Source organism: Barbatula barbatula (genome assembly GCF_947034865.1).
Source record: "Barbatula barbatula genome assembly, chromosome: 6".
NCBI lineage: Eukaryota > Metazoa > Chordata > Actinopteri > Cypriniformes > Nemacheilidae > Barbatula > Barbatula barbatula.
Window position 1 is genome coordinate 14,169,772 of NC_136765.1, and position 25,919 is coordinate 14,195,690.

At 39.6% G+C, this 25,919-nt stretch overlaps 1 protein-coding gene across 1 annotated transcript in view; it reads left to right on the plus strand.

Annotated features, from left to right (window-relative positions):
- The first annotated feature begins 208 nt into the window (after positions 1-208).
- prox1a (prospero homeobox 1a) overlaps positions 209-25,919 on the plus strand; it is a 44,628-nt gene continuing 18,917 nt past the window's right edge. The window contains exons 1-5 of the mRNA XM_079458587.1: positions 209-301; positions 6,925-7,002; positions 14,818-16,599; positions 20,201-20,322; positions 25,571-25,765. Coding sequence (XP_079314713.1) covers positions 14,886-16,599; positions 20,201-20,322; positions 25,571-25,765 — 2,031 coding nt within the window. The 5' untranslated portion in view covers positions 209-301; positions 6,925-7,002; positions 14,818-14,885. The remainder of the gene's footprint in view (positions 302-6,924; positions 7,003-14,817; positions 16,600-20,200; positions 20,323-25,570; positions 25,766-25,919) is intronic.

Here is a 25,919-nt window from a genome sequence, read left to right on the forward strand (position 1 = left end):
TATTTAATGATTTTTGTTTGCATTCTGTTAAGGTACGTAAGCGTTCTTCATTTCCAAAGCATCTGATAAAATGTCCGTGTTCCTGCTTCCTGTGGTCCCGTCTCCTATTAACCCTAATGATGTGGGATTATGGAATTAAAGCCCCGTGTTGCACACACTCCTCCCAGTGCCTCAGTAAATACTGTAAGCCCATTCCTGCTCCGCAAAAAAAAAGTGAAAGCTCACCGTCTGCTCTTAAGCTCCGCACACAGAAGGGTCGTGATCCAATCCAGAGCCATGCAGAGTACGAGAGAAGAAAGAGGTCTGACAATTTTTAATCCTTGTCCTTTTCATTTCTCCTACCCCTGGGATTGAAGTGATTTTATTTAAACTGTCGGCTTGAGCCAAGGGATTGAAAATCAGGATTTGAGTGATTATCGTTTTATGGAGGAAAAAAAAACGTTATGCGTGTATATTTTGTGGCGCTGGTGTGTGCATACATCAGGGCATGAGTGTGGGAAATGGGAAATCTCTATTGTCCGAGAGATTGCACATTCCAGTCTAATATATAGAGTGGAAGGGTCCATGACCGTCACAAATTACCCACTTGACCCTTAAACTGTATTTATTAAGTACTTTCAGAAAGCAAAACAGAGAAATGGGGATAACATACAGTAGTACTTTCAGTTCAACGTTTAACAACACAATATTGTGGTGCCTACGGCTTTCATTGTTTTGCATGTAGCTGTTACAAACCGTATTTCTCCTTTAGACAATAGATAAAATCGAAAAGAGGAACAGACTAATTCTCAGATAAGGCCACTAGTATCTTCCACCCACTGCTGATTCTTTCTGGATGGGTGAATCTTCTCGGTTATTTCATCTATTTTAACAAGAATGGGTGTAAAGGTGAAGAATCAAGTATTTGTTTTAATGAGTTAGCCATGACTAATGGTTGGGAAAGATACTTTAAACCACTCTAACCGTTCAATCTCACATGAAACAAGGCAGCTGTTTGAAACAAAAAGGACATCTGGTAAGTGTAGTTCACATACATTAAGAGGACTATTGTGCAGGCTTTTTCGGGCCTTTTAAAACTAATTGACACTTTTTGGCACGATCCATTTACTTTGCTGAGAAGTAACATTTTGGCTCTGCTCAAGAGATCCTTTGCATCCTTGACACAGTTTTTTACGGAATGTATTTGGACATTAACATCTAACAAGTAACTTACCTTATGAAGTGTACACTTGGCTGGTATTATATGATTTATGTATTACAATCTTAAACATATCCAACAAACACAAATAATGCGTTGCATTGATTTATGTAATGTTTATTTTTTATATTCAATTACAAATCAAGAATACACGTTTAACATATTCAACATATTTAATATTTCACAACATTTCTGTCATTCACCTTATCATGCACAATCAATCTTTTAATAAATAATTCCCCAAGCAATGTTTTCTCAAAATAATATGAATGACAATTACTGTATCATTATGTATGGCGTGCTTATTGCTTCATTTAGATGCATAATGTGAAGCATATGCACAGAGTCCTCCCTGGTGACATTTAATAATTCTGATGTGACAGATGTTTTCTTACTATTAAAACTAGCTTGTGATTAAACACAAATGTGTATGGTGAAATGTTAATCTAGGGAGGTCACCCAAATAATGAAAATGATCAGTGAACATTTTGTGTTTCCAAAGGTTTAAAACGAATATCAGAGAGAGACACTGAGGAAAGATCTTCTATTGTCATTTCTCATGACATAACATTTTACGGTCGTAATTTTTCTGACACTAATAGGAAGACACAAGATTCTTCCCCTGTGTAAACTGACCAACACTTCCTCATAAAAGGCTTGAACAAATAGGTTATCACTGCACAATCTATCAGCTCTCTTCTTACACCACCACTCAAAATTACCTCGTCCAAAATAAACTAGGTGTCATGCCCATTATACTTGACTGACCGAACCCAAACAAGTCAGTGTCTGTTTGAGTAAGCCTGACCATTATGCCACACATACATAATCCCCTTTAACATCCTTCCTGTCCTGTGTTGATTCCACTTGCCTCCTCCCAACACAATCTTAAAAAGAAAGTATTTAACAAAATAGAGGCTCTCCTTAATCAAACACAAACAACACATTTTAGCTGACATGCTCATGGAGGCAAAACCAATGAAGTGGGTCAAGATATCGACCATTCGTGTGTCTTTGTGTACTGAAAGAGAATGCTGATGCCAAGTTATTTGGAGTGGGGTGATTGTGGCAGATGGGCCAATGCTCCAAAATGATTCCTCTTCCTCTGTTCTATTTCATGAGATATGATCACCAGGGATTATGGCTTGTCACAACTTCAGACATAAGTGACTGTCCACAACCCATAGTCATGGATCAAGGGAAAATCTCCTCTTTGGGGACGATGTGAAATAATTCTCGCTCTCTAGGAAGTTTGATCTGTTCGGTGGTAAAGAATGCATTTTCCTCAAATGTTACTTGTCCCATAGCTGCCAAGAAGAGGTCGATCAGTTTTTTCTGTGGTATTAGTTTTTGTTCTAGTTAGCTACTATGTGTGCTCTGCTCGCTGATAACATATACAGTTTCATCAGCAACAACATAAACAAAACTATATGTTGACCAAACGTAACTTCCAGTAGACGTCCATACACAGACTGGAAGTTAACTGCGGGCCAGGTGCATGCGTCCAATGAAACCGTCTATAATATACAATAGTCAAATAGGAGGCTGTGTATTGCAGTGACTTTCAGCAAAACACCAATGATACAAATGTAAAAAAGAATTTAATTAAACAGCACTCTGGAATACTTGATTCTGATTGGCCGGTCCTGACAGATTACATTCCTAGATAACAACCGCCTAAAACAAAATTCACAGCATCATCAAGTGCTTTGAGTCATCTTGACCATGCAAATAAAAAAAAGTTCCTAATAAATAAACAATAAATATGACTGTATACTAACATATTGCTACTGTCTTTCGGAACTACTTTTTGTCATAAATAATTATTATTAGTGTTTTATGTTTTACACCCTTTATGTTTGTCATTGTCTTTGGGTTTTGCATATATCTAGCCATTAAAAGGTATTATATAAGTGCTTGTTCACGTTGATAACACAGTATTAAATAATTTTAAAAGTTTTTCCCTTTCCTGAAAACAGCTAATTTGGACACCGGAGGTTTCTGTAGGACTCGATATGAAATTGTATTTACAAATGCTTAAACTAAATTGCATTTTCATCTTGTTTTAATGTTGCGTTTTGGCAACAAGACAATAGGATTTTTTTGTAACACAGAATGTTTGTATTTAATACAATTAAGCTAATCAATAATATGCTAGTGTGGCAAGTAGCCATGTAAAAATATTTGTGTTGGGTAGGGTTAGCTGGCTGTACATTATCCCTTACTTATGTAAATAATTGTTCCACCAAGTAATGTATTTCATTATCCTTAATACAGACTGTTGGCTGTTGACAAGCAACATGGAGCATTTAAATAAAATGTGCGGTTGCAGTTGTGCGTTCATAGTTATTTGAGACAAGTTTTGAGTGTGGCTTATCCAATCAGAATTCAGAATCATAGTTATCTGTTTAAATAACCATGGGTTTACCATATTTTGAGTTTAGACGTTCTAAACATGACCCAACTGATTAAAAAGTGTCCGGACCTGTAAAACGTTTCAAGTACAAACTGCTTGCAGTGATATTTGACTTTAATCTATCAAAAAACTTCACCCTCAGAATGAGACATCATAGAATAGTAATTAGGGAGTCTTCCCATTATTTTCCCTTGCACAAACACAAGATTTTGCCTGCAGGGAGTATTTTGTGAAGCTAAAATTAGTCCCCAGGTACCCGTTCTGCACCAGACAAAGCATTCGCAAAATGAAAGCGAGGGCCATCTTTCTGTTAAATGACTACTTCCCCTATTTAACTCTTTAGACAGGAAGTAGTCAGTGGGAGCTAAAAAAACTTCCTCAACACGGCTTAAGTGGACAGACTCATTCAAGACAGAGTTTAGACACGTGCTCGCACGCTCAGACAGACGGAAGTGACCTCTCCTGCCTCTGGCACACAATATGCAGGATGTTATGGTTTACTTAACGCTTCGCGGTGGCGGACAGACAAGGTGCACACTGCCCTTCACTCGTGTATTGCGATGATTTATAGCAGAAATGGGCACTTTTTCCCTTTAGGAAGTCTTTGAGAGCTCCAACGAAGGATGCAGCTTTATGACTTTGGGAGGGGGGTCTTCTTTATACCTGAGCAAAATTGGTGTCCGAAAGCCCCTAAATCAGGTGTACGGAAATAGGCTAGGAGGATGTCGGAAAAGATCAAGCAGTCATGGTTCAAACTAAATGATAAGATGTAATACAACTGTAAACAAAATAGATCACGGTTCACATTTATTTCTGTAATAATTTGCTCCACAAAACCCATGCGATGCCAGCAGACAGGACATGACATGAAAGACACACCTGTTGTTTGTTTTTCTCCAAAAGGAGCGGGTTGAGAAAGTCGATTGGCTCCTCAGAGAGGCTGAGCTCATGGATAATGCATAACTCTACTATGATGTGTGTCATGTGTTCAAACACTGGTTACAATCAGGACAAAACATCACCTTAACATAAGAAACAACATATGCTTAATTTCTCTATCTCTCCCGCTCTTGATTGTCCGTTATCTCTCCAAAATAAAAAACAGATTTACCAACTGTGTCTCACAAGCAAATCCATCTGTGATAATGGAATGCACCAATGATGTTTTTATTATATCAAATAGTCACTAAACCATAAAAAATACTTAATGTTTTCTGGACTAGGTGTATTTGTTAATCACTGTATAGATGGTTTCATCAGACGTACGCCTTGGACCGAAGTGAACTTCTGATTTGTGTTTATTTTCTATTTAATTCTATTAATATTTGACTGTACATTCATTGTGTTAAATTCAATGAAAACTACTCGACTGTTACAGATTTTTTGCAAAAGGTAGTTAAGTTTGGGCCCCATAACGTTAGTGTATTTTGTTGCTGCTTAAACAGTCTATAAGAAATATGATTTTGTCTGCATCCGATTTATGTTAACAGTTCTTGGTTTGATAGAGCTATTCTTTAGTAAAGGTGACCTCCAAAAATTCTCCTGAAATAATATTCCTATTAAGATTACTGTCAGTTTTGTTACACATCTACTGTATATAGACATATACAGATTTACTTACATTTGTTTGGCAGCTTTAGGTAGACTTTAGCTTTTTTTACCTGTCAGGTTGATATCATAATTATAGTATAGAAGCAAATCTCCTGGCAGAAATAATCGGTATGTTTAATACACTACCAAAACAACAAAAAATTGCTTGTAAACAAATGGAAGGCACTACAAGAGGTCGAGATTTTTAAGTGCATCACCGTTCACCTGTACTGTAAAGGTAAATCAAGCATGGGGCATTTCAAAGACTAATTGCCAGGTACATCTCAGCTGAAAGAGGTGTTTATGGGTAATCAACAGCAGGTGGGGGGCTTAATACGGCGGATGGGTGGCCAAAAAACCCTCACCATTTACCAATCCATAAAAAATGACGCGAATAAATGCAGCATGCCTTTCTGTTCTAAGTGAAAACATTGCAGTTGAATGTGTCTGTAGTTTTCCCCATCAATTACTGTTGAGGCTGTGTGCGACCTGAGACATTTAAGTGCTACTGATCTAAATAAATACTACACATAATCCCATCAAAAGTATAGCCAAACATAAACTTAGTCTTCTTCAAAACTTCACTCCAAAATGACATTTATAATTTCCCGTACAGCTAGAAATAAGACGCCACTGCAGCCTTTCATTTGTTCTGGAGTTCAGACCAGCTGTGATCTCAAAGAAAAGCAAATACAACTTTGGCTTTCACTGTGAATGCAATAAGGCGTGTTAGCGATCTCTATTGTGATGAATATCTACACCTAACAATCTCTTTCATCTTATTTATGCAGGTTCATCATTGTTCAATTCCAAGAACAATAATAGTCTTCCTTTAGAATATTCCGACCATTCTAAGGGCCACGATTCTCATTTAAGGCATTTCTGCAAACAAATACACATTGTCGCTTACAGCCCTACCTGATGTGCCCCCGCCCCCAATCAAAGAGATTACCTCTTGAGTACATTTCACCAGCGTATTATTTCACCCACAAATGGACGTATTAGTGCTTGCATTAACATAATCAGACTTTTACAATTACGTGTGCGGTAACGTGGCTTCCTTCAAGACAGATTTCATTCAGGTAGAGTGAGCATTATTCTAATAATAATGACTAAGTCATTATTTAAATATTTTTGCTATATTACACATCGGAGGAATATCCTTGTTATGGTCTAAACAGCCTGGGGCTTTTCCTTACATGCTTATTGGAAGAAAGACGCAAAGTGTATTGTGATTTCATAGGGGGAAGAATAAGGATAATCCTAATTGATTTTCATTAAGTGCGCTGCTGTAGAGCCCATGACTGGCCTAGTTTTTCTACGTCTGTATTAATCCCTTAGCCTGGTTTTTATGGGAAAATATCCTAAGGACTGCCCCGGTAATGATTTATGTGTTCAGCAATTTAATAAAAAAATAAGGAGGATCACTAATTCTCTGTTGTTTTTATGGTTATTCATAATTTCTATCTTTTTATATTTACCATTGAGCTACAAATATGAATATTATAAATGTAATTACAAATGAATACATTATCATGCAGAATTGTATCGTAAGATCATCATTGTGGTAAACGATGCTCATGTGATTCCTACTGCAATTCTTTCACCCCTTCATATTCCCCTCAGTTCTCAAATATTGTTATAAATTCTAAACATAAATATCTATTTTTTTATTGGAAGGGGAACCTCTTTAACCACCAGTTTTTGTCCTTTCTTTCAGTCAGGATTAAAATACAATCCAATGAGCAACAGATCCTGTGGACCTCTCATTAAAAATAGAAGCAAAATATCAAAAAAGGTAAGGTAAATAAAGAGATTATACTGTAAACAAGATGTCACATGTTGTGTATATCTCCATCTTTCATCCCTGCAAATTTGCTCTAAACATTCCATTAAATAGCACCGACGTGTTTATTTTCATTTTATTCACAAGCGCATGCATGAGCTGACAATTTCATCAAGGCTAACGCCATGATGCAACAACCCTTTCAAAAGGTCCTCTCCCCTCCGCGCATTTTAGGGCCATTTCCAGCTTTCCCCGAATTTTTTTCCTCACAGAGTGGGAAACATGTAAAGTAAAAAACAAACATAAGCCCCCTGACAAACTGGATGCGTTCAGTGAAGTTGCAAAAGAGCTGGAGTGTAGAGGAGGCAGATAGCATTGTTTGCTGTTAAGGCTGCTTCAGTTCAGTGCACTGATGTCTGAAGACCCCTATTCATTCTGGAGGCCAGAGGGGCCATGCGGGTCCGGGTAGGGTCCCGCAGGCACTGAGGCACGGGGCCAGGCCTGGTCCTCTCTGCACTGCCAACTCGCCTCAAACCCTGACCTAACGGCCAGACGCGTCAGGAGGGAGCGGGAGAGCGAGAGCAATTTAGTCTCAGCGGCTACTCATTCATTCAAAAGCTTATCACAGGCAGGGCTCACGATTGTGTAATTATGTGTTAAGTTTAAGACCTCTGCAGTGAATTTCGGCGAAATCGCAGCGGAGAAGCGAATAAATGCGATGCGGAATAAGCAAGCGGTTAAAGCGTTGAATTGTTTTTGGAGGTTGCATAAATGAATAATTTTCACGAGTCTTGCTAAATTGGTTTGTGTGCCTTGAGACGGACAGAAACAGAACAATTCTGAGATGGTTTAACATGGATTTGGACATTTTCTTGCATTTCAGAAAACTCAATTACACACAGCACAAGTTTGGCTGGTGTATATTAATGGATCAGTTCATTCTACAATTGAATTCTATTCCACTACAGATTATTGTTTACTTTTTATGACTTTCCAACCTTCTTCATTGTTTGTTTTTAATCTCATTTATTTTAACCGGGCCAAATTTGGAGTTAATGCTGTAGAAAGTTACGGTTTAACTTAGGATGTGTTTGCATTATGGCTTGGCTCCATGGCACGAAACATCATTGATTGTTAGTGTTTACCAGAGACGGTTTTAGTAAACAGTAGGTGTAAATGTGTGGAATTAAGCTGGTATCTGATAGCACAGACTGGTGTGCATCAGTCCCATAAGAGCCCTGCTGATTCTGTACTTTGTCTGCATTAGAGTTGAAATCTCAGCTATCTTGCCAACTGGCCACACTTTGAACCCCCGAGATGTTCTGAAGCCATTATATTTAGTTACCTCGAATCTTCTCATCAGACCATTTTTAGTTTTCTTTATTTTTCAGTGCAACCAAAGGACGGATCATGGTAATGGTTACGTGTCGGAAAACCGTTTCCACGTCCCAACACCACAGATTCTGTGCTCCAGCAGTCTTGTAAATGAATCCGGCATGTCACATTGTCACATCGAGAGCCTCCCATTTTCGCGGAGTACCGGGGGTCTCTTAAACACTGCCCACTTTTAGTGGCACATCCTTTTTCCTGAAGACCTCCAAGACCCCTTCAAGCATAAGAGCTTTTAGCTAGCCCGCGCTAATGTGTAGAATAATAGCTACTCCCTGAATCTTGATGGCCCCTGGAAGCTGACTGAATTTGTGCACAACAGCATCTACAGTGCAGTAATATTCCCCTTTTCATATCTATTCTTGTGTGCTTCCACCCCTCTTATAACATCTCTCCCCTTTCTATTCTTTTAGCCTCATATGGCCTTTAAATTTTTACGTGATTAGCAAGGTGGAGGATATTATCTGTTCTGCTTGGAGACGTGATGGAATATTACGGAACAGGACTAATATTATAATTACGCGGCGCTTTACAACTAGAGACAGAGAAACAATTTTGCCTGCCATATCAGCACAGACTTTGGGTAAATAACATTCAATGCGGAATGTACACACAATAGGATGACTTTTTTCTAAATTTACAAGGACAGTTTCTCCTGCCGAGGTTAAGGTTAGGGTTCAGGTAGCAGGTCAACATCAGTGTCCACATTAGATACTGTTTATCTGTTGGCAGTCCATCTCCCTGATCCCCTCTTTACCATCAGCCCCCAGGACATCTGTAATCCACAGAAGTGACATACGAAGCCCGGTTGATTTCTTTTTTTGGCCTTGTTTGTTGATATTGTATCTGAATTGCTAATTTATTTGGGCCATCAACTTTGGTCCTTTGAATAAATGTATGCTTTAACCGCAGGACAGATTAAAGTTATACAAAGCCTTGCTCAGTCAGTTATGCAAACTGCAGCAGCTTGCTATGGATGACTGACACGTCTTGGAAACAGCGCTTCCCAAACTTATCCTGAGCCAACCACATTATGTAGAATAGAAAAGCACCTCTGTGTCAGCTGTCTTTACCGTAGATGACCTTTAGACAACAGTAGCCACAGAAGACCCATGCTGCCATAAAAAAGGTCAGTCTGAACTCTTAAAAAACAGTGCAAATACGTTTAGAAATACGTTTTAAAAAACATAACTTAAAGTTAAACACCACAAAAAACATATTTTATGTAGGCTACTTTATATATTTGCCTACATTATTATTTACATAATTAAAAAAACTAAATGTAACCCTTAAGTTTGACTTAAATGACCCAGTCATGGTCTGTTCAAATTAGGCTACTAGACAGCTTATTACAGTCCAGAGAAATGTGACAGTGCAATGACAAAACAAGTGAATGCTCAGTAGCACAAAATAAGGTAAACTTGCAATACTAAAGGAATTTAAGTCGTGTCCTTTTCCAAACGCACAAAAGCTGCCCAAATATACAATAAAATGATTAACTCGTGCCGATAATATTCATTTTGTTTTAATGTTCATGACCGATTTATTTTGAATAAATAAAAGACTGGTAGATCAGGTGAGGAAGTTTCAAATCTGCGTCTAGAAATCAGTTCCTGAGACAAAGTTGGATTTTTGCGGAATGTATTGCCCTTTTTCCCTCTCCAGCTTTTAATGCAACAATAGACACCTACATACTGAATTGTCGCATAAAATCAAATAAAGACATTTCGTATCCGATATGATTTTTGAGGGCGTCGCTCTTGAAACACGTGAGAGTCTAAGACAATTAATGAATCCGAGTGTCCAGCAGAAAGGTGAACAAGAGATCAAAGGTGGCAGTGTTAATAAACAGGTTTCCTCTACACCTATGAGGCGTTTTCCTTCTCCAAACACTGTCGCTGTGATGTTGTCGTGTATTTTTCCACTAAACTCGCACCCCGAGCGTGCCATTGGGGAAAGATGCTCACGTAAAAAAATAAGTTGCAACACCTGTTTTGGAAAAGAAATTCACTTCAACAAAAAAATCCTGCCTTCCCAGTCATTTATTCACACACAATAACATTTGCTTGCGACATGGAAACTGACTGAAACACACGCCTTTCCTTTTGTCCTCGTTTAAGGAAAAGAAAAGGGCTGTAACTGTGAGAGTGAATCCAATTCTAAACTTGAAGAAAGTTTTTTTTTTCTCGGTAAAATGTATTTTTAAAGTATTATTCAGCCAAAGTTTGCGCATGCTGTTAAGTGAGGAAGCTTGCCGTATAACATGGAGAAAATACACGCACTCAGGCAATAATCTCAAGGGATAAATGTTTTTAGAAATATGAAGCATAGTAACCTCGTTGAAAAATGAAATATAGAATAATCGATAATAATATTTAATAGCAATAATTGTAAAACAATAATTATAATAACATTATTAATAAGAAATAATACATATTTTTGGTCGACAAAGTATTATTTTAATTTATTTGCAAATAAATGGCATTCTAGGCCAAATTTGATAAATACGTTTTATCAACACTGTTGCAGTTAATAATGTCATTAATAGGTCAAACAGATGCGCTGCTTTCATTTGAACTTACACAGTCCAAACATGCTTTGGAATGAGACCACTGAAATGTGCTTTAGAGGATTTTCCAATTGCCGGATTTTCTGAAGGACAAACGCCTGGTATCACTTAAACTGCTTGGTGTTTTACATTTTTTTATGAGATAAATGTATTTCAATCATTAATCACTGCAATGAACTGCCGACTCGCATACCTTTTGTTTTCTGCTAAAACACCAGAGGCAGTGAATTTATAAACCAAAAACGCAAAGGGAGTAAAACTTACCGTTTACAGCGAAACATTTGGAATATAAAGTGCATGAATTTTGAATTACAACAAAGAACAGACAGGCCGACTAAAAGTAGGTTAAGGCTTCGAGAAATCTGCTTACATGTGAGGCACATGATAGGACAGTGAGGATTCAACATTTGATTGGCTAATGGCATTCTAAAAATGTGTCCAAATAACTTAGGTTTGTTTTTCTTTTCTTTCTTATATAACGATTTTATTTTAGTTTAAATCTATGAAAAATGAGTGAATTAATAATATTCACATGTGATGTATAGCCAGCAACAATCCTAACACTTTTTAAAGTTATCAAACCAGTTCTTATTATTCTACTTTGCGCAAAATACATTATGCGGATATGTATATTGTTAGGTACTATAAACGCGCATTAATAACTTACTTTAGGGATGTGCTATAATTTAACAGCAAATGAACCTGCTCGTTTTGAGATCAATTTCCAGTGTGTCTGTAGAAACAATATAGCAGTCTATTCAACCGTATTCAAATAAGTCAAATTAGTAAGAACATGCCAAAGCTTCAGAATATTTCTCCATCAACTGTTGTTTGCGTTGTCGCGTTTTGTTGGAGGAGGGATCTAAAAGCAAGGTCTTAAGTAGAAAGAAGCCCTATAACCCGACAACATCCTTGGCAGGCGAAACTATTTTCACGAACTTAGATTTCAGCAGGCATGCAGGAGGTCGAGGCTGCGGTCATTTCTCCGGCCCCATGCGCACCGCATTTTATTATTGTTTTGAGTTGTCTCTTATTTCGAACATGGTGTTAAATTAAACCGTGCGCGTTATATGGAATCCATAATGAAATGATATAGCAAAATTACGAAGAAGCACTATATAAAAGGTCTATTCATTAAGATAATTTCTTATATTTAATTTTCCAAAAAATATCTAAAAGTGCATTACAAAGTTCGTAGCAAATGCCACTGAGTTTTAAAACGTTGCACTTGGGTATGAGTTATATTTCAAACGCATCATGTTGAGCTGCTAGACAGACAAGGAGTGTATACATTTCATTCAGCACAAACAACAATATCAGATGACAGTTAAGCCTAAGTGCTTTTGTACATGATATACAGAATAACTGTAATGAACAAAATCCACACAGAGAACACATATCATTTAAAAAGTGCGTATCCTTACAGAGATCCCACATCTTTTCTGATGCCACGAAATGTTTCCGTGTCGTTCTTTTTTGCCTGAGCGTTGTCTTCAACCACGCCGCGCGTTACTTCACTTGTTTTGTATTCCTCTAAATCCAGCGGACTGCTCTTATTGGTAGGTGCGAACGTTACATCACAACGATTATGACGCGCCGTCTTCCTGCTTCCTTCAGCCGCGTCTTAAAGTGAATCTTGTTGGTGCGAGCGCGCGCTCTCAGCCTCCTCCTGGCCGCGTGCGCTGAGACACACAGTTTTCATCTACAGAGAGGAGCGGCGCACAAGAGCTCTTTCTCTGTCTCGCTCTCTCCGCTCTAGTTTGTCCTGAGAAATTACAATATTCATCACGGGGCGAACGACCCTCTCTATTCTCTCCGTTACACTTTTGCGAAGAAGCTCCATTCGCTCTCATCTTCAGAGTAAGTAACCTTGTCGTCACGTAGCTCCGTATGCGCTCTCGCTGAGTTTTGTTGACTACGGATGACTTTTGATGTGATGCGCTGTTTCGCATTATGTTTCGTGCCGCACGGTACGTATTGTCAAGCAGATATTAAGGTGAACTTCGCCACAAATTCGTGTCATTTTGGGGGCATAGCATATCTGGGTTTTTCCCAAACCGATCGTAAATTAAGTATATGTGCGCTTTTGTAATATTCCTTGTTGGGGACGCAACGTAAAACAGAAAACACAGAAAACAGTGTTCTGAACTTGGCGTAATTCTTCGGGAAGATGCCTTTCTTTTCAGGTTTATGACGGTTTGCATTTTTTGTAACTTTATTGTGTTTATTTGCTTTTCGCTGATCGTCAGTTGTTTTGTGCCAATGATGAATTTCCTTGCCGTTTGCACGGATTAGCTCGATGAGTTTAACCGTAGACTTTAACCGAGCCTTTACTTTTTACCGACAGTCCAGTTTGACGCGTTACTTCATCATCATGGTTTTATGATGCTAAAGCCGGGTACATCAAAGCGTTGCTCGCGCTGAAGGGTCTGAATTTACAGTAAAATCTCATGTTTAGAAAAGAAGTGCTAGCGTATAGTGCTGCGAAGTGTGTTTAGGATAGTGTCAAAGTTTTCACGCACGTGCTAGTACTTAAAATAGTTTACATTTGAGGTTCTTTGCATTACTCGGTCCCCTTGATAAAAGCGCTTTTCCGACTTTAACTTGCTGGTGACCACCTAGATATTCTTGCCTATTTAATCTTAGTCCTCCGAATCTTCTGGTCAGATATATTTATATATTGCTGGAAAGCTCTTAACTGTTTAAATTAGTTATTTTCGTTCCGTGACAACTTTTGGGGTTAGGCTGAACATGGGTTTACATTTTTGGAAAGCAGAGGTGCGCGTTAGGCGCATTGGCTGTATAAGGTCAAAAACACCTAATATGAACAGCTTTTGTGTAATTGTTGTGTTGACTTGTTTAAAAATGGACAGAGAAAACAGCAACTTCTCATTTATTATATTTTAAATGTTTACTTCTGGCTTTGTTACGTTTTTTGAACAAAAGTTATATAGCTTCTATGCCATGTATGATGTATTTAACATGTATTTTTTTACAAATGTAGTACAATTTGATATGGCCTAACTGCTCCTTGCGATTGCCAATGTTCACATTACATTTTTTTCTTTTCTTTATATCATTGAATTTATTTGTTGTGTGGGATTAATTGCGTTCTTTAAATTGAAATGGAAGTTATGCTTAGCGCGAGATTTACTCCGCTACATTCATTCTGAACAACGTGCATTTTCTTTTCTTTTTAAATTTTTTAATATAACCGACCTTTTATTTCTTATGATAATAAAAGTAATGTTTAATAAGTGAATTAGTCTAATAGACCGTGCATTTAATACACACTCCGTATTGTCCACAAAAACAGTTTAGCCTCGAATTCATTTGACCAGGCACGAACAAATATTTGGGCAACCCTAGTGTTTTATTGCTGTTGTTTAATGATTTATATAGATTAAAGCATATATAGGGTGATTTGTGAATTTGCAAATATTAAGATGCTTTTATCTGATAGAAATGGTTACCTACAAAGTTGCCAAAGTGAACAAATACTGCAAGTTGTCTGTATGAACACAATATGACAAAACATATAGCTGTATGATTTTATCTGTTTTTACAGAGGATTATTTTTATAAGTGCACCTTTTTGCACGGATGCATCTGTACATAGACTCAAGTATGACTTGAGTTTTTTATATTACATTTCACATAGATTATTAATATATTTTAATTATATTTTTGTGCTTTATATGTAATATTTCTTTCTTAAACTTTTGGTCAGCATACTGTAACTACATACTTATTTAGTACACTGTGTGTTCTTTGAGACATTTGTTTATTTCATATTGTATTCAGGATTGGAGGCAAAAAAAATTGAGATATATAAAGAAAATTATTCATCAGTCCTTTCTCTTTGGATAGGTTCCCAGGGTTCTCGAGCTGTGCCCAGCTGACAGGCTTTCAAAGATGGCACAGTAACAGTTCCAGTGATGCCTGACCATGACAGCACAGCCCTCTTAAGCAGACAAACTAAGAGACGAAGAGTTGACATAGGAGTGAAGAGGACTGTTGGGCAAGCATCTGTGGTTTTTACCCAAGCGAAAGCAACCTTTTTTAGTGCCATGAATCCCCACGGTTCCGAGCAGGATGTCGAGTGTTCAGTGGTGCAACACGCCGACGGCGAGAAGTCCAATGTGCTTCGCAAGCTACTGAAGAGGGCGAACTCCTACGAAGACTCTATGATGACCTTTCCGGGGGCGACCATCATCTCTCAGCTTCTGAAAAATAATTTGACCAAAAACGGTGGCAGTGAGCCTAATTTCCAGGGGAGTGGCCTGTCAAGCACCGGTTCGGAGATCCAGCAGGAGGATGCTTGCAGCAATTCCTCACGGGGTAGCCCTCAGGAGTGCCTTTCGCCATTCAGCAGGCCCTCCATGACCCAATTTGAAATGGAGAGGCTAACGGATGAGCATCTCAGGGCCAAACGAGCCCGGGTGGAGAACATCATCCGCGGCATGAGCCACTCGCCCAGCGTCACGCTCCGCACCGGCGATAACGAGCGTGAGGGGGTGGCCCAGTCCCCTAGTCCTCGTGAGAACTACCGAGAGAACAAGCGCAAGCAGAAGCTGCCCCAGCAGCAGCAGCAGAGTTTCCAGCAGCTGGTCTCGGCCCGCAAAGAGCAGAAGCACGAGGAACGCCGACAGCTGAAACTGCAGCTGGAGGACATGCAGAAGCAGCTTCGGCAATTGCAGGAGAAGTTCTATCAGATTTACGACAGCACTGACTCTGAGAATGACGAAGATGGAAACATGTCCGAAGACAGCATGCGTTCTGATGGAATGGACAATCGTGCTCACGACTCTGTCCCGGACCGCTCCGACAACGAGATGTCTGACATGGATCCAGGGCACTTCTTGCATCGAGCACGTGCACTCATTCGCGAGCAGACCATGGTGGACAAACCCAAACGGGATGCGACGCGAGTAAAGAGCCAGGGACCAACTACCATGCACGCAGAGGGTAAACAGTTGGCCGAGACGCTAAAGCAAGAGCTAAACACAGCAATGTCCCAGGTGGTGGACACAGTGGTGAAAGTCTTCGTAAAGCCTCCACGCCCAGTTCCTCAGGTTTTCCCTCCCCTGCAGATGCCCCCCGACCGCTTCGCAGTCAATGGAGAAAACCCAAACTTTCATACTGCCAACCAGCGCTTGCAATGCTTCGGTGATGTCATCATTCCTAATCCCCTGGACACTTTTGCCAGTATGCAGGTGCCTAATTCAAATGACCAAACAGAGGCCCTGCCTTTGGTGGTGAGAAAGAGCTCCTCAGATCAGACTGGATCTCTGCCCACACCTGGGGGTCACCACCATCCCTCACTGCACCCCTCTCCTTTATCTTCCACAATGGGCTTTAGTCCCCCATCGTTCCGCCATCCTTTCCCTCTTCCTCTAATGGGCTACCCTTTCCATAGCCCCTTAGGTGCCCCAACGGGGCATTACCCAGGAAAGGACAGATCTTCTCCTGAGTCTCTGGATCTGTCCAGAGAGACCACCAGCCTACGGACCAAGATGTCGTCCAACCACCTCAGTCACCATCGTTCTATCTCGCCAACACACCCAGGCAACGAAGGCTTGTCTTTGTCCCTCATCAAGTCAGAGTGCGGAGACCTTCAGGATATGTCCGATATCTCTCCATATTCAGGAAGTACAATATCCTTTTGCAAAAGAGACATATTTGATTTTTTAATTTAATTTAGATTATAAAAAATATATACTCACATTCATGCACATCAGCTTATGAATTTTTAGTAATTTCTGGTGAGAGTGCAAATGTTTTATTCTGTTTGAATACCAGACGTCTTGAGACAAGAAGAAAAAAACTCAGTTTCATGAATCTCTATTATAATTGGCAGATTTGAAAACCTGTTTTCCTCTAGTAGTCCGAAGATTAAAAAGATCTCAGCCATTGGAGGCTTTTAAGTGTGCACTATACTGAGAAGTGCTAAAAAGGCCCCGCCGTGGCTAAGATACCTCCCATCTTCTCTGTTCTCACACTATCACAGGGAGATGCACAATAAAACCTCCTCTTTCATCACAGCGCATGCAAGACTTTGTACTTAAATGCTCAAAGCAAATCATATTTCAAAGGCGGGAAGTAAAAGGACAAGTGGGATTTGCCATGTGGTTTTGCTTAGAGGCCTTAGAAAGTTGTGGTAAAATATTTGTTATGGTAAAATATCTCTCGGTGGAAGAGTGCCTAGTTTGGGAGGATTTGTCTTCATTCAATGTCAAGTTAAGGTAACAAGGGTATCACTCCTGGACAGAATATTCCCATTACGGTGCTTTATAATTAAAATAATTCTTCCCTTTTTATTCTTGATTAATTTACATAATGTGTTAGCAGAGAATACAACAACGCTTATTTCTTATGGCCATAACCAGCTTACTGTAGGTGAAGGTAGTTTGGAATTAGCTGTTGTCTGCAGTGTTTTTTTCTTTGTGTGTGTGAACAGGTGTTTTTTTATTTCCATATTTTTCATATTTTTAACCTTTTGCCAAATGGCTGCTAGATGTTTGATAAGATTTCAATTTAAAAGTTAAAATAAAGTTAAAGTTTGAAATTTAAAACAAAAACAAAATAAATTAGCAATTTTTAAAAAAGATATTGTATATGATAAACAATAATTAAAGAATATATTTTGAAGTTTGGCAGTATAATCATAATTCATTGAAATCTTACAAAAGATAACTAAACAAACAGTCTTCGGCGGAGCTTCTGAGGGCGTCTATGATTATAGTATACTTGTGCACCTGCACAGTTGAGACCTGAACAACAACATAAATATTTGCAAAATAGGGTGTTTAATCAAATATGAATTTCTATTCAAATTCTAGAAGAAACAAGCAGCCAATTATCTTCCGCCATGGGCAGAATGATCTTCCTTGTCACGTGCTCTCTTTGCATCTCAAGAAAAATAGCCTTGTTCTGTTTCCCCCATCATTTGCATATAGAGAGACCGAACAGCTCTGGCACAGGGTTGTTGTAAGAATGGGGTGGGGGTGGGCGGCAGGTGAAGCCAGTTTGCATGTCTAATATAGTTGACGAGGACAGAGGTTCAGGGTTGTGCGAACTCCATGCTCAAGTGCTGAAGCAGCTATTGCTCGTAGATTCAGGTTTCATCAATTAAATCGAAGCAAGGATAAAAAAGCTCGCACAGATCACTTTTCAAACTTGTTTGCCAAAGTGGTTTAATAAAAGACTTTCTCCGTTTCAAAACCACTTTGCTGTTAGTATTGCAAAACTGAGTTTGGTCTCTTTTGATTGATACGCTTTTGAAGTCAGAAGATTATCGAAGGATTGCTGACAGATTTCTTTTTTCTGAAAACACAACAGGAAGTTGTTTTTTCTTAACAAGAGCTCAAGGCTCAGCTGTAGTACATTTGTAGCTCTAATCTTCCATATTGCTGAACAGATGTCTAGCATTAATTTATGGATTTATCATCCCTGTGTCCTTTTTTCCTCCTTTCTATCCTTACACCTGGCTGCTGGATCACATTTCAGTAGTTATTGTCTACCTTACATGCAACTCGCTTAATACAAAACCAAACCTAAAAAAGCCAGATGATGCACTGCATCTATGGCGCTGTTGTTTATGTAGTATCTCATTTGGCTATAAACCACAGCTGCCCCATTTTCTCCTCCCCTGAAATACTTCATATTCATGTTTGCATTATGGCCTTCATTGACGTTGACTGTGGAGCGGCTTGTTTTACACCGAGTGGCCCAGTGTTTACACGGTGTATTTTGTAATTTCGCATATTTACGTATCCTAGAAACGGCTCTGTTTTTCTAGGAAGCCAGCTTTACTTGTAGGAAACATGCGTTCAAGCCTGTTGAGTCATCCTCGCGCATTGTCCCCAAGATTGGAGAATGTTTGTTTTCTTTAAAAGTGAATGACTTGAATGATAATGGCTCAGGGTAATGAGATACCTGGGATTTATGAATGTTGTTAACAGAGCGGAGAGAAGGTAGAAAAAAAACGATATGATCAGCGCTCTGTAAATACTGAGAAGAGATTGCACAGGGTCAACCACGGATTTGCTGAAAAAGTCTTTTTCGCAACTTTTTTGCCATGTGATTTCCATTAAAAAGAGCATTTCAATTTAATAAAATAAACGATGAAGGTGTTTACAGGCCGTTTTTACAGTCAAATTATTTTGCCATACCACATGTTTTTTTTAAGTGAGCCAGGGGCCTCTTAAAAAATCGGACTTGTTGTGAAAAAGACAGCTTGGCTATCTCTATCTCTCTCTGTCATACACTGCTGTTATTTGCTGTATGCATTATGACAGATGGTAGGAAGGAGACTAATGCTCTTTTGGTCTTCCCTATCAGCCTAATGGAGGTCACCTAGGGTTCTCCTCCTCGCCTCCTCTCTTGGCACAAGAACCATGTCAATCTGCATACGCACCATTATTTCAGAGGCTAAACATCCCAAATACCACAGACGGGCCTGTTTTTGTCATTTCTTACAAGAAGAATCATTCATTCTTGTTGTTCTTAAACTACATCTTGCTTTCTCTATGTGAGCAAATTGGACCAGCAGGTAGCGTTTACAGTGTATGGACACAAGCTAGTACCTCGTGAGTTGCCATGGTGGTACCATGCTTTATAGGGGGGTAAAGGGAGAGATATTGCTGGGAGAGGCTCCTAATTGACCTTGTTGGGGCCCATTGATTTAGCCCCACATGCATCTTCATTTTTGATAAATTATAAAGCCGTTAATTTGCAGAGGAAATGGCTGGGCCAGTCTGGATCGCAGATGTGGCTAAAGCCGGCCTAACTGGCAGAGCGGGGGCCGTGCCAGGAGGCTCAGGGCGGAGGGCTGGGGGGCTAATTGTAATGGGTAGATGGCTCTGGTTAGCCACGGTCTCTCCTGGGACTCCCCTCAGCTGCCCTCTGTTTACCAATCTAGAGGGCAATGCCACCTCCAGATAAATAGCTTTTTTATTGGGATAAGCAGACGTTTATTGACTAGTGATGCTACATTGACTCTTAAAGGTGATAGTATGAAGTGATTGGAAGAGGAAATTGATAAGGATGGTATATATATGTATATATATGTGTGTGTATGTTTGCTTTGATGTCATAATTTGCCATGTGGTTAATGTAAAAATTAATTACAACTAGGGGTTTAATCAGTAGTAATTATTGCTACTAGTTTAAATTGGGATACATTTTTTATGAATGTATATATTTGATGCAGAAATTCATGTTTTGTTAAACAATATGTATACACCTTAACTTCCAATTTTCCAAATCCAAGAGGGGCTTTCTCCGAACCATCTGAAGAAGGCCAAGCTGATGTTCTTTTACACCCGCTACCCCAGCTCCAACATGCTGAAGATATTCTTCTCAGACGTGAAGGTGAGCTCGCCGTTGACCGTTAACTATGTCGTGTGAAGTAGCGCCATCCCACTAGTACAGATGGGTCCCAAACAGACGGCCAACAAGCCCCACCCCACCCCACCCCCAAATTAAAATGACTGGCCTTAATCTCCTAGAAGAGAACAACACAACATAGCGCAAGACCCACTTTCCCTTTCACTCACTTACAGTTTCATTGGAAACACAGATCATGAGATACTTTTTTCCTTGTATTTTTGCCTCTGTTTCAGTGATGTCATAAATATTTAGTGGATATAGACAATTAACCTTACTTGTTGGGATGATATTTTCTGAAAGTACACAAACCAAACTGTTGCAGTTTATCCGTGTGAGAGGGCTGAGAAATTAGAGGTTGGGCCGAAAGGAACAAACGAAAGCGGGAGGGGGCGTGGGGGGCAACAAACAAAATGGAGCACAACAACACAAACAAAACAATGGTGCCAATTGTCTTTTATTTACAACTTAATTTGTTTGTTGATGCGTCATACAGGGAGCATACGGAGGAGAAATAATGTGACAGATTCAGGCCACATTATTTAAATGAGGAGAGCAGGCTCCTCTCACTCCCAGCTGCCCCTTTGCGTGATCCAGGGTGACCACCTTATCCTCACACACATGCTTCTGTTGCATCCGTCTAAATCTGCCAACGGCTTAATACTCATGAGAACGCACTCACTGTTAGCGCACTGTAGGCTCTTAGAGTACTTAATATGTACTGGTATAATTGACTAAAATAAAGAAAATAATTTCACTATAGTATTCTGAGAGTGCACTTTTTTTTTAAAAGTGGAATAGTTCACCTTTGAAACCTTGAGTTCAAAATTCTAAAAGCATACTCAGCTCGGATTTCTTAGAAAAGAAAGCATTTTAAAAAGTGTATTCCCGTACGTACATTTTGTGGGGCTTTTGAAAAGAAAAAGTTAATCAAACCTTTAAATTAAAGACGCCCTAATTAAATTCTCCCTTTAGACAAGGATGTGAAATTTTCGACACGTTAAATTAACATTTGGCAAAACAAGGTCAGTGTGTTGGGAGAGATGGTTTTAGAGGGCCGCTTAAACAGAAGGGAACAATGGGTGGCATGTGTTTATTGGATCAACTAGTATGTATGTAAGGGAATTAAGCATAAATTACTGACTAATTATGGCTGTATAAACCTACAAAAGTTACAGGAATTAGTGATTAAGATGTTAATGATGGGATCTAAATAGGAAGTAATGACGGTGGGAAATAGGTTGATTCGACAACTGTTTTGTCTATACTGTCTATAGTTTGATTTTGGAAAAAACTTATGACAATAAAGTTTAGAATGACCTCTTTTACTTGCATAACATTTTTATTTAATCGAATACAAGTTAAGATTAAATGTAAATTATCTGTGATAAAAACAAAAAATCCTAAAACTGTGCAATTTTTTATTATTATTTAGGAAATGTATGTGTATAAAGGAAGCCATAAGAGATTTTAAAAAGCTTATTTGAAAATACTAAAATAGTTTAACAATACAAATAATAAAAATAAATAAATATTAATGTGTGCGTGCGCGCGTGTGTGCGTATTTGTGTGTGTTACGTGACCGTGTTTATATAATACAGTTCTACCGTTTCTACATGTTGATTGTACATCGTGAAATCAAACTTGAACTATCTCAAATAATAATATCTCATTCAGGAAGAGGAAGGTGTTTCTTACAGGTAGTTCCGACTACAGTGAGAACATTTCCCAGTTGTGACTTCACAGAGTGAGCCAGTGGGCATAAAGAGATTTAGACAGCCTCCTTTCTGAGGAAAGCAACAGGAAACCGTGACAATCTAGTGATTTGCATTCTTATGTAATGTTTAATCCCTCGGTCTCTCCTTAAAGTAATCAAAATCCATTATCAGATTTATCACTCAGAAAAGCTCAGAAAACAGAGACTGCAGTTCATGCAGGTCATGATTTTCCCAATGTGATTTATGGCCGAACGTTCATCCTTTAGCTTGTCCCCTGTATTTCTTCACAATTGAATTATCATAAATCTGATATGGCATTTTCACATCATCTGGTGGTCTACTTGTCTGGCTACAGTAGCCTTTGAGCTAAATAGCAGAGAGGTGAAAGGTTAAGGGGAGTATTACCAGCAAGATTGTGTGACGCTGATTATGAGCAGTCAAAATGGGTGTGAGTCGGTTACGTCACCCTGTCAAGGTCAAAGCGTATACATTTCCACCGGACAGCTCCAGTAAGGTCAGCCATAGGTTAGGGAAATTATTTTTGCCACCCAGACTTTGTCATCGGCCCTTTAAACCTACAGCATACCGTGTACCATTAACAACTGAATATCAAGTAACCTACTAAGCACTTAGCTTACTTCCCTCTATAGAACTAAACTTTTCCCAGCTTCACATTCTAAGTGCCTGCTGTGTGAGGGGAGGGGGACTCAAAATGTACAGACCCGGTATAAGTAGCGTCTCCACCAAAAAGCCTGTATTGTCTCCGGCTAGCAGAGGAAACGTGCAGAGTGACGGGTCAAGTCTTCCCCCCGGTGTCTTGGAAAGAGGGATCTGTGTCACCAGAGGAATAATCTTTCACAGGCCCGTGAGCAAGAGTGTGTGAAACGCTCTGGCCCGTACGTACACCCTTGTTCTCTGAGTCAACTGCTGCCTGGACACATTACAGGCGGCAGACTGATTTGTTTTATGAATCTTTTGAGCTTGCTCAGTGGATATAGAAGGTTTTTATAGGGGAGTTGAAAATAACAGGATGAGTTGTCCCGCGGGAAGCATTGGGTTCGGTGTTCTAAGAACAGCAAAATGGAAATGATGTCAAGCGTAATATGTTGAAGTGTGTTTAAATTTTTTTATATGAAAAAACATTTTACGTCACTTTTTTATGTACCCTGTCACTTTAAAGTTTACAGATTTAGCAATTTATCTAAGTTTTGTCAGAATGCAAAAAAGCTTTTTTGGTTCCTCAATTTACGTGTCACTTTCTCAAATCGCACAGGTAGAAATGTTAAAGTTTTTTTATTTGTTGTTTTGTCCTGTGCTTGGGGTGGCTAAAGGCTGATAGAGCTCCACCGGTTATTTTTGTGTGACAAGCAGATGACATGATCCTTAATTGCTGAGTTGTCACGTTCCAGCAACGTGGCTCCATTGTCCCCTGAATCTCTGGTATTTCTATTGGGCAACAATGCTTTTTAAATCTCCCTTTATAAAGCGCTGCCAAACGATGTCATGCAGACTTACTTTTCTGCGCTCTCCATTATGTCATCCACTAGCCATTCTAGAAAAAAAAATCCCCCCTCTCGCCTTTTATCCAGCCCTTCTGCGAGCCCCGCTCGTATGAGACAATGTCTTATGACAATGGAAGAGCCTAATCTCCATGTCAAAGCAATTTTCATTCCCCAGTGAGCAGCCTGCTATCATTTTGTAATGTTTTGTTTCTTATTCTAAAAGAATTAAGGGGGTGGTGGGGGGCTGGAATAAGTCGTCACAGAGGGCCGGGGGTCCTTATCTCAGTGTCTGGAACTTTGGACAGTGCATTTCGCCCCGCAGATAAAGTGGAAAAAAGATCCCCCTCGACTTGAACAGATCCTAATAGGTTTAACTTCTAATGAAACGGGGGTAAGCGAGAGATCAGATAGCCTCGCTCTTTGGTTATTCTTTTTCCCCCCTTCTATTCAAACCTCTATTCTTGCTTGCTGTTCGGCTGAAAGAAGGCAGAGGCGACTCGGGGGCCAAATGTATAATTCTTGGATAGGTTAAGTACGTGTTTGAACTTCACCAGGCTGATGCCTTCGGATGATGACTTAATCATTTTCTGCTGAATTATGGGAGGAGAACCCTCGTGGCGCAACAGTAATCACGCTCCCGGCCGGCCTTTCGGGCAAACCTGACGGCACGGCGTGTCCCTATGCAACTCGGGTTCCCCACTATGAAATCTTGTTCACGTCCTAAATTTGCAAGCACGAAGGCAAGTTTCTACATGGTAATTACATCTACCCTAAGAAAACATGGTCGCCCTCCCCCATCTTTGTTCGCGGTCCTTCCTTTTTTCCTCGCTCTCTCTACTCAGCTGTCATCTAAACAGGGGCCTGCATGTTCTCATGGCCACAGATAGATAAGTGCTCGCTGTTGATTTTTGATTAATGCTCTTTGAGGGTATGGAAGGGGAGGCAGATGCAATGATGGCTTGATGAACACCCGTAATGACAAAAGGCAGGAGGCTGCATGTCAGAACAGCTAGCAGAAAGCCCGGCGGATTTATAGCTTTAGCTTGGCTACATTCAACTCAGCTGTCCTGTACATTCACACCCCTGGCAGCCGTTGCTTTCTCACACATATGCGCGAACACACGTACAAAGGCTGCCACACAGGTCATTCGCCGAGGTCATGGGGCAAGTACACAGGGCAAACCGAGTACCGTGTATTTACAGGCGCTAGGGCGCTCCAAATATAGCTCCGACAACAGCGTACGAAGGCCAGTCCTGAGCTGCCGAGCTATTTGAGCATGAGCATTCAACGTAAATGACTGTATTCTAAACTCGGGTTTTATTACATTTTTATATTTAATTTTCACAAAATTTCACCATTTGCTTGATCATTTACTTGACTCGATTATTAATGTGGGAAAAAGCCCTGAGGCGTATCGGAATTAACTCAGCTACTTGATATGTAAATTTGCTGTCACTGCATTACGGGCTATTGACACAATTATAATTTCATCTACTCAACCCTGAACTGTTTGCATTTGCACACAACATCAAATATCCGCACCAGCCGTGTTAGACTGGTATGAAAAAAGCAACCCTCTGACCGATCTGTCTCAGCTGCGGCTATGTTTGCTTACCCATCATCCTCAAGGACAATGTGAAGTAAACACGTTTGTAGAAACAAATGTCTTATCTGTTGTTCTGACATTTAAGGGTGTCACTGGATAACCAGATTAGAGGTTAGTCACACTCGATTATAAGAGTTTTTTGTAAAACGGACAGTCAAAAATGAAATGGAAAAATTATTGTAGACGTTCTAGGGTAACTTTTAATGGTTCTTTCAGCACCAAAAACATTTTATTGTGATACATTTATATACATTTAGAAAAAGAGAGCATTTTAGCATTTATTTTAATGTAACTACACACACAATCCTTAAGCAAGTTTCAACTCTCTATGTAAAAATAAGCTTTTCATGCTCAGTGAATATACAGCAACAAATCTCAAGTGTCTCTCTGTTTTTCTCTCTTAAAGTTCAACCGCTGCATCACATCTCAGCTGATCAAGTGGTTCAGCAACTTCCGTGAGTTCTACTACATCCAGATGGAGAAGTTCGCCCGCCAGGCCATAAACGACGGTGTGACGGGAGTCGAAGAGCTGAGTGTCAGCCGAGAATGCGAGCTTTTCCGCGCACTCAACATGCACTACAACAAGGCCAACGATTTTGAGGTGAGCCTTCGTCCGATGTTTTTCCCTATGTGCGTACATCTCACCGTTGTGAGATTCATGTTAACACAGTTCACAGCATTAAAATGAACGCAGCTAAATTATCTCTTTATATGATTAGACAATGAATGGCAAGCTGTTCGTCCTGTAAATCCCA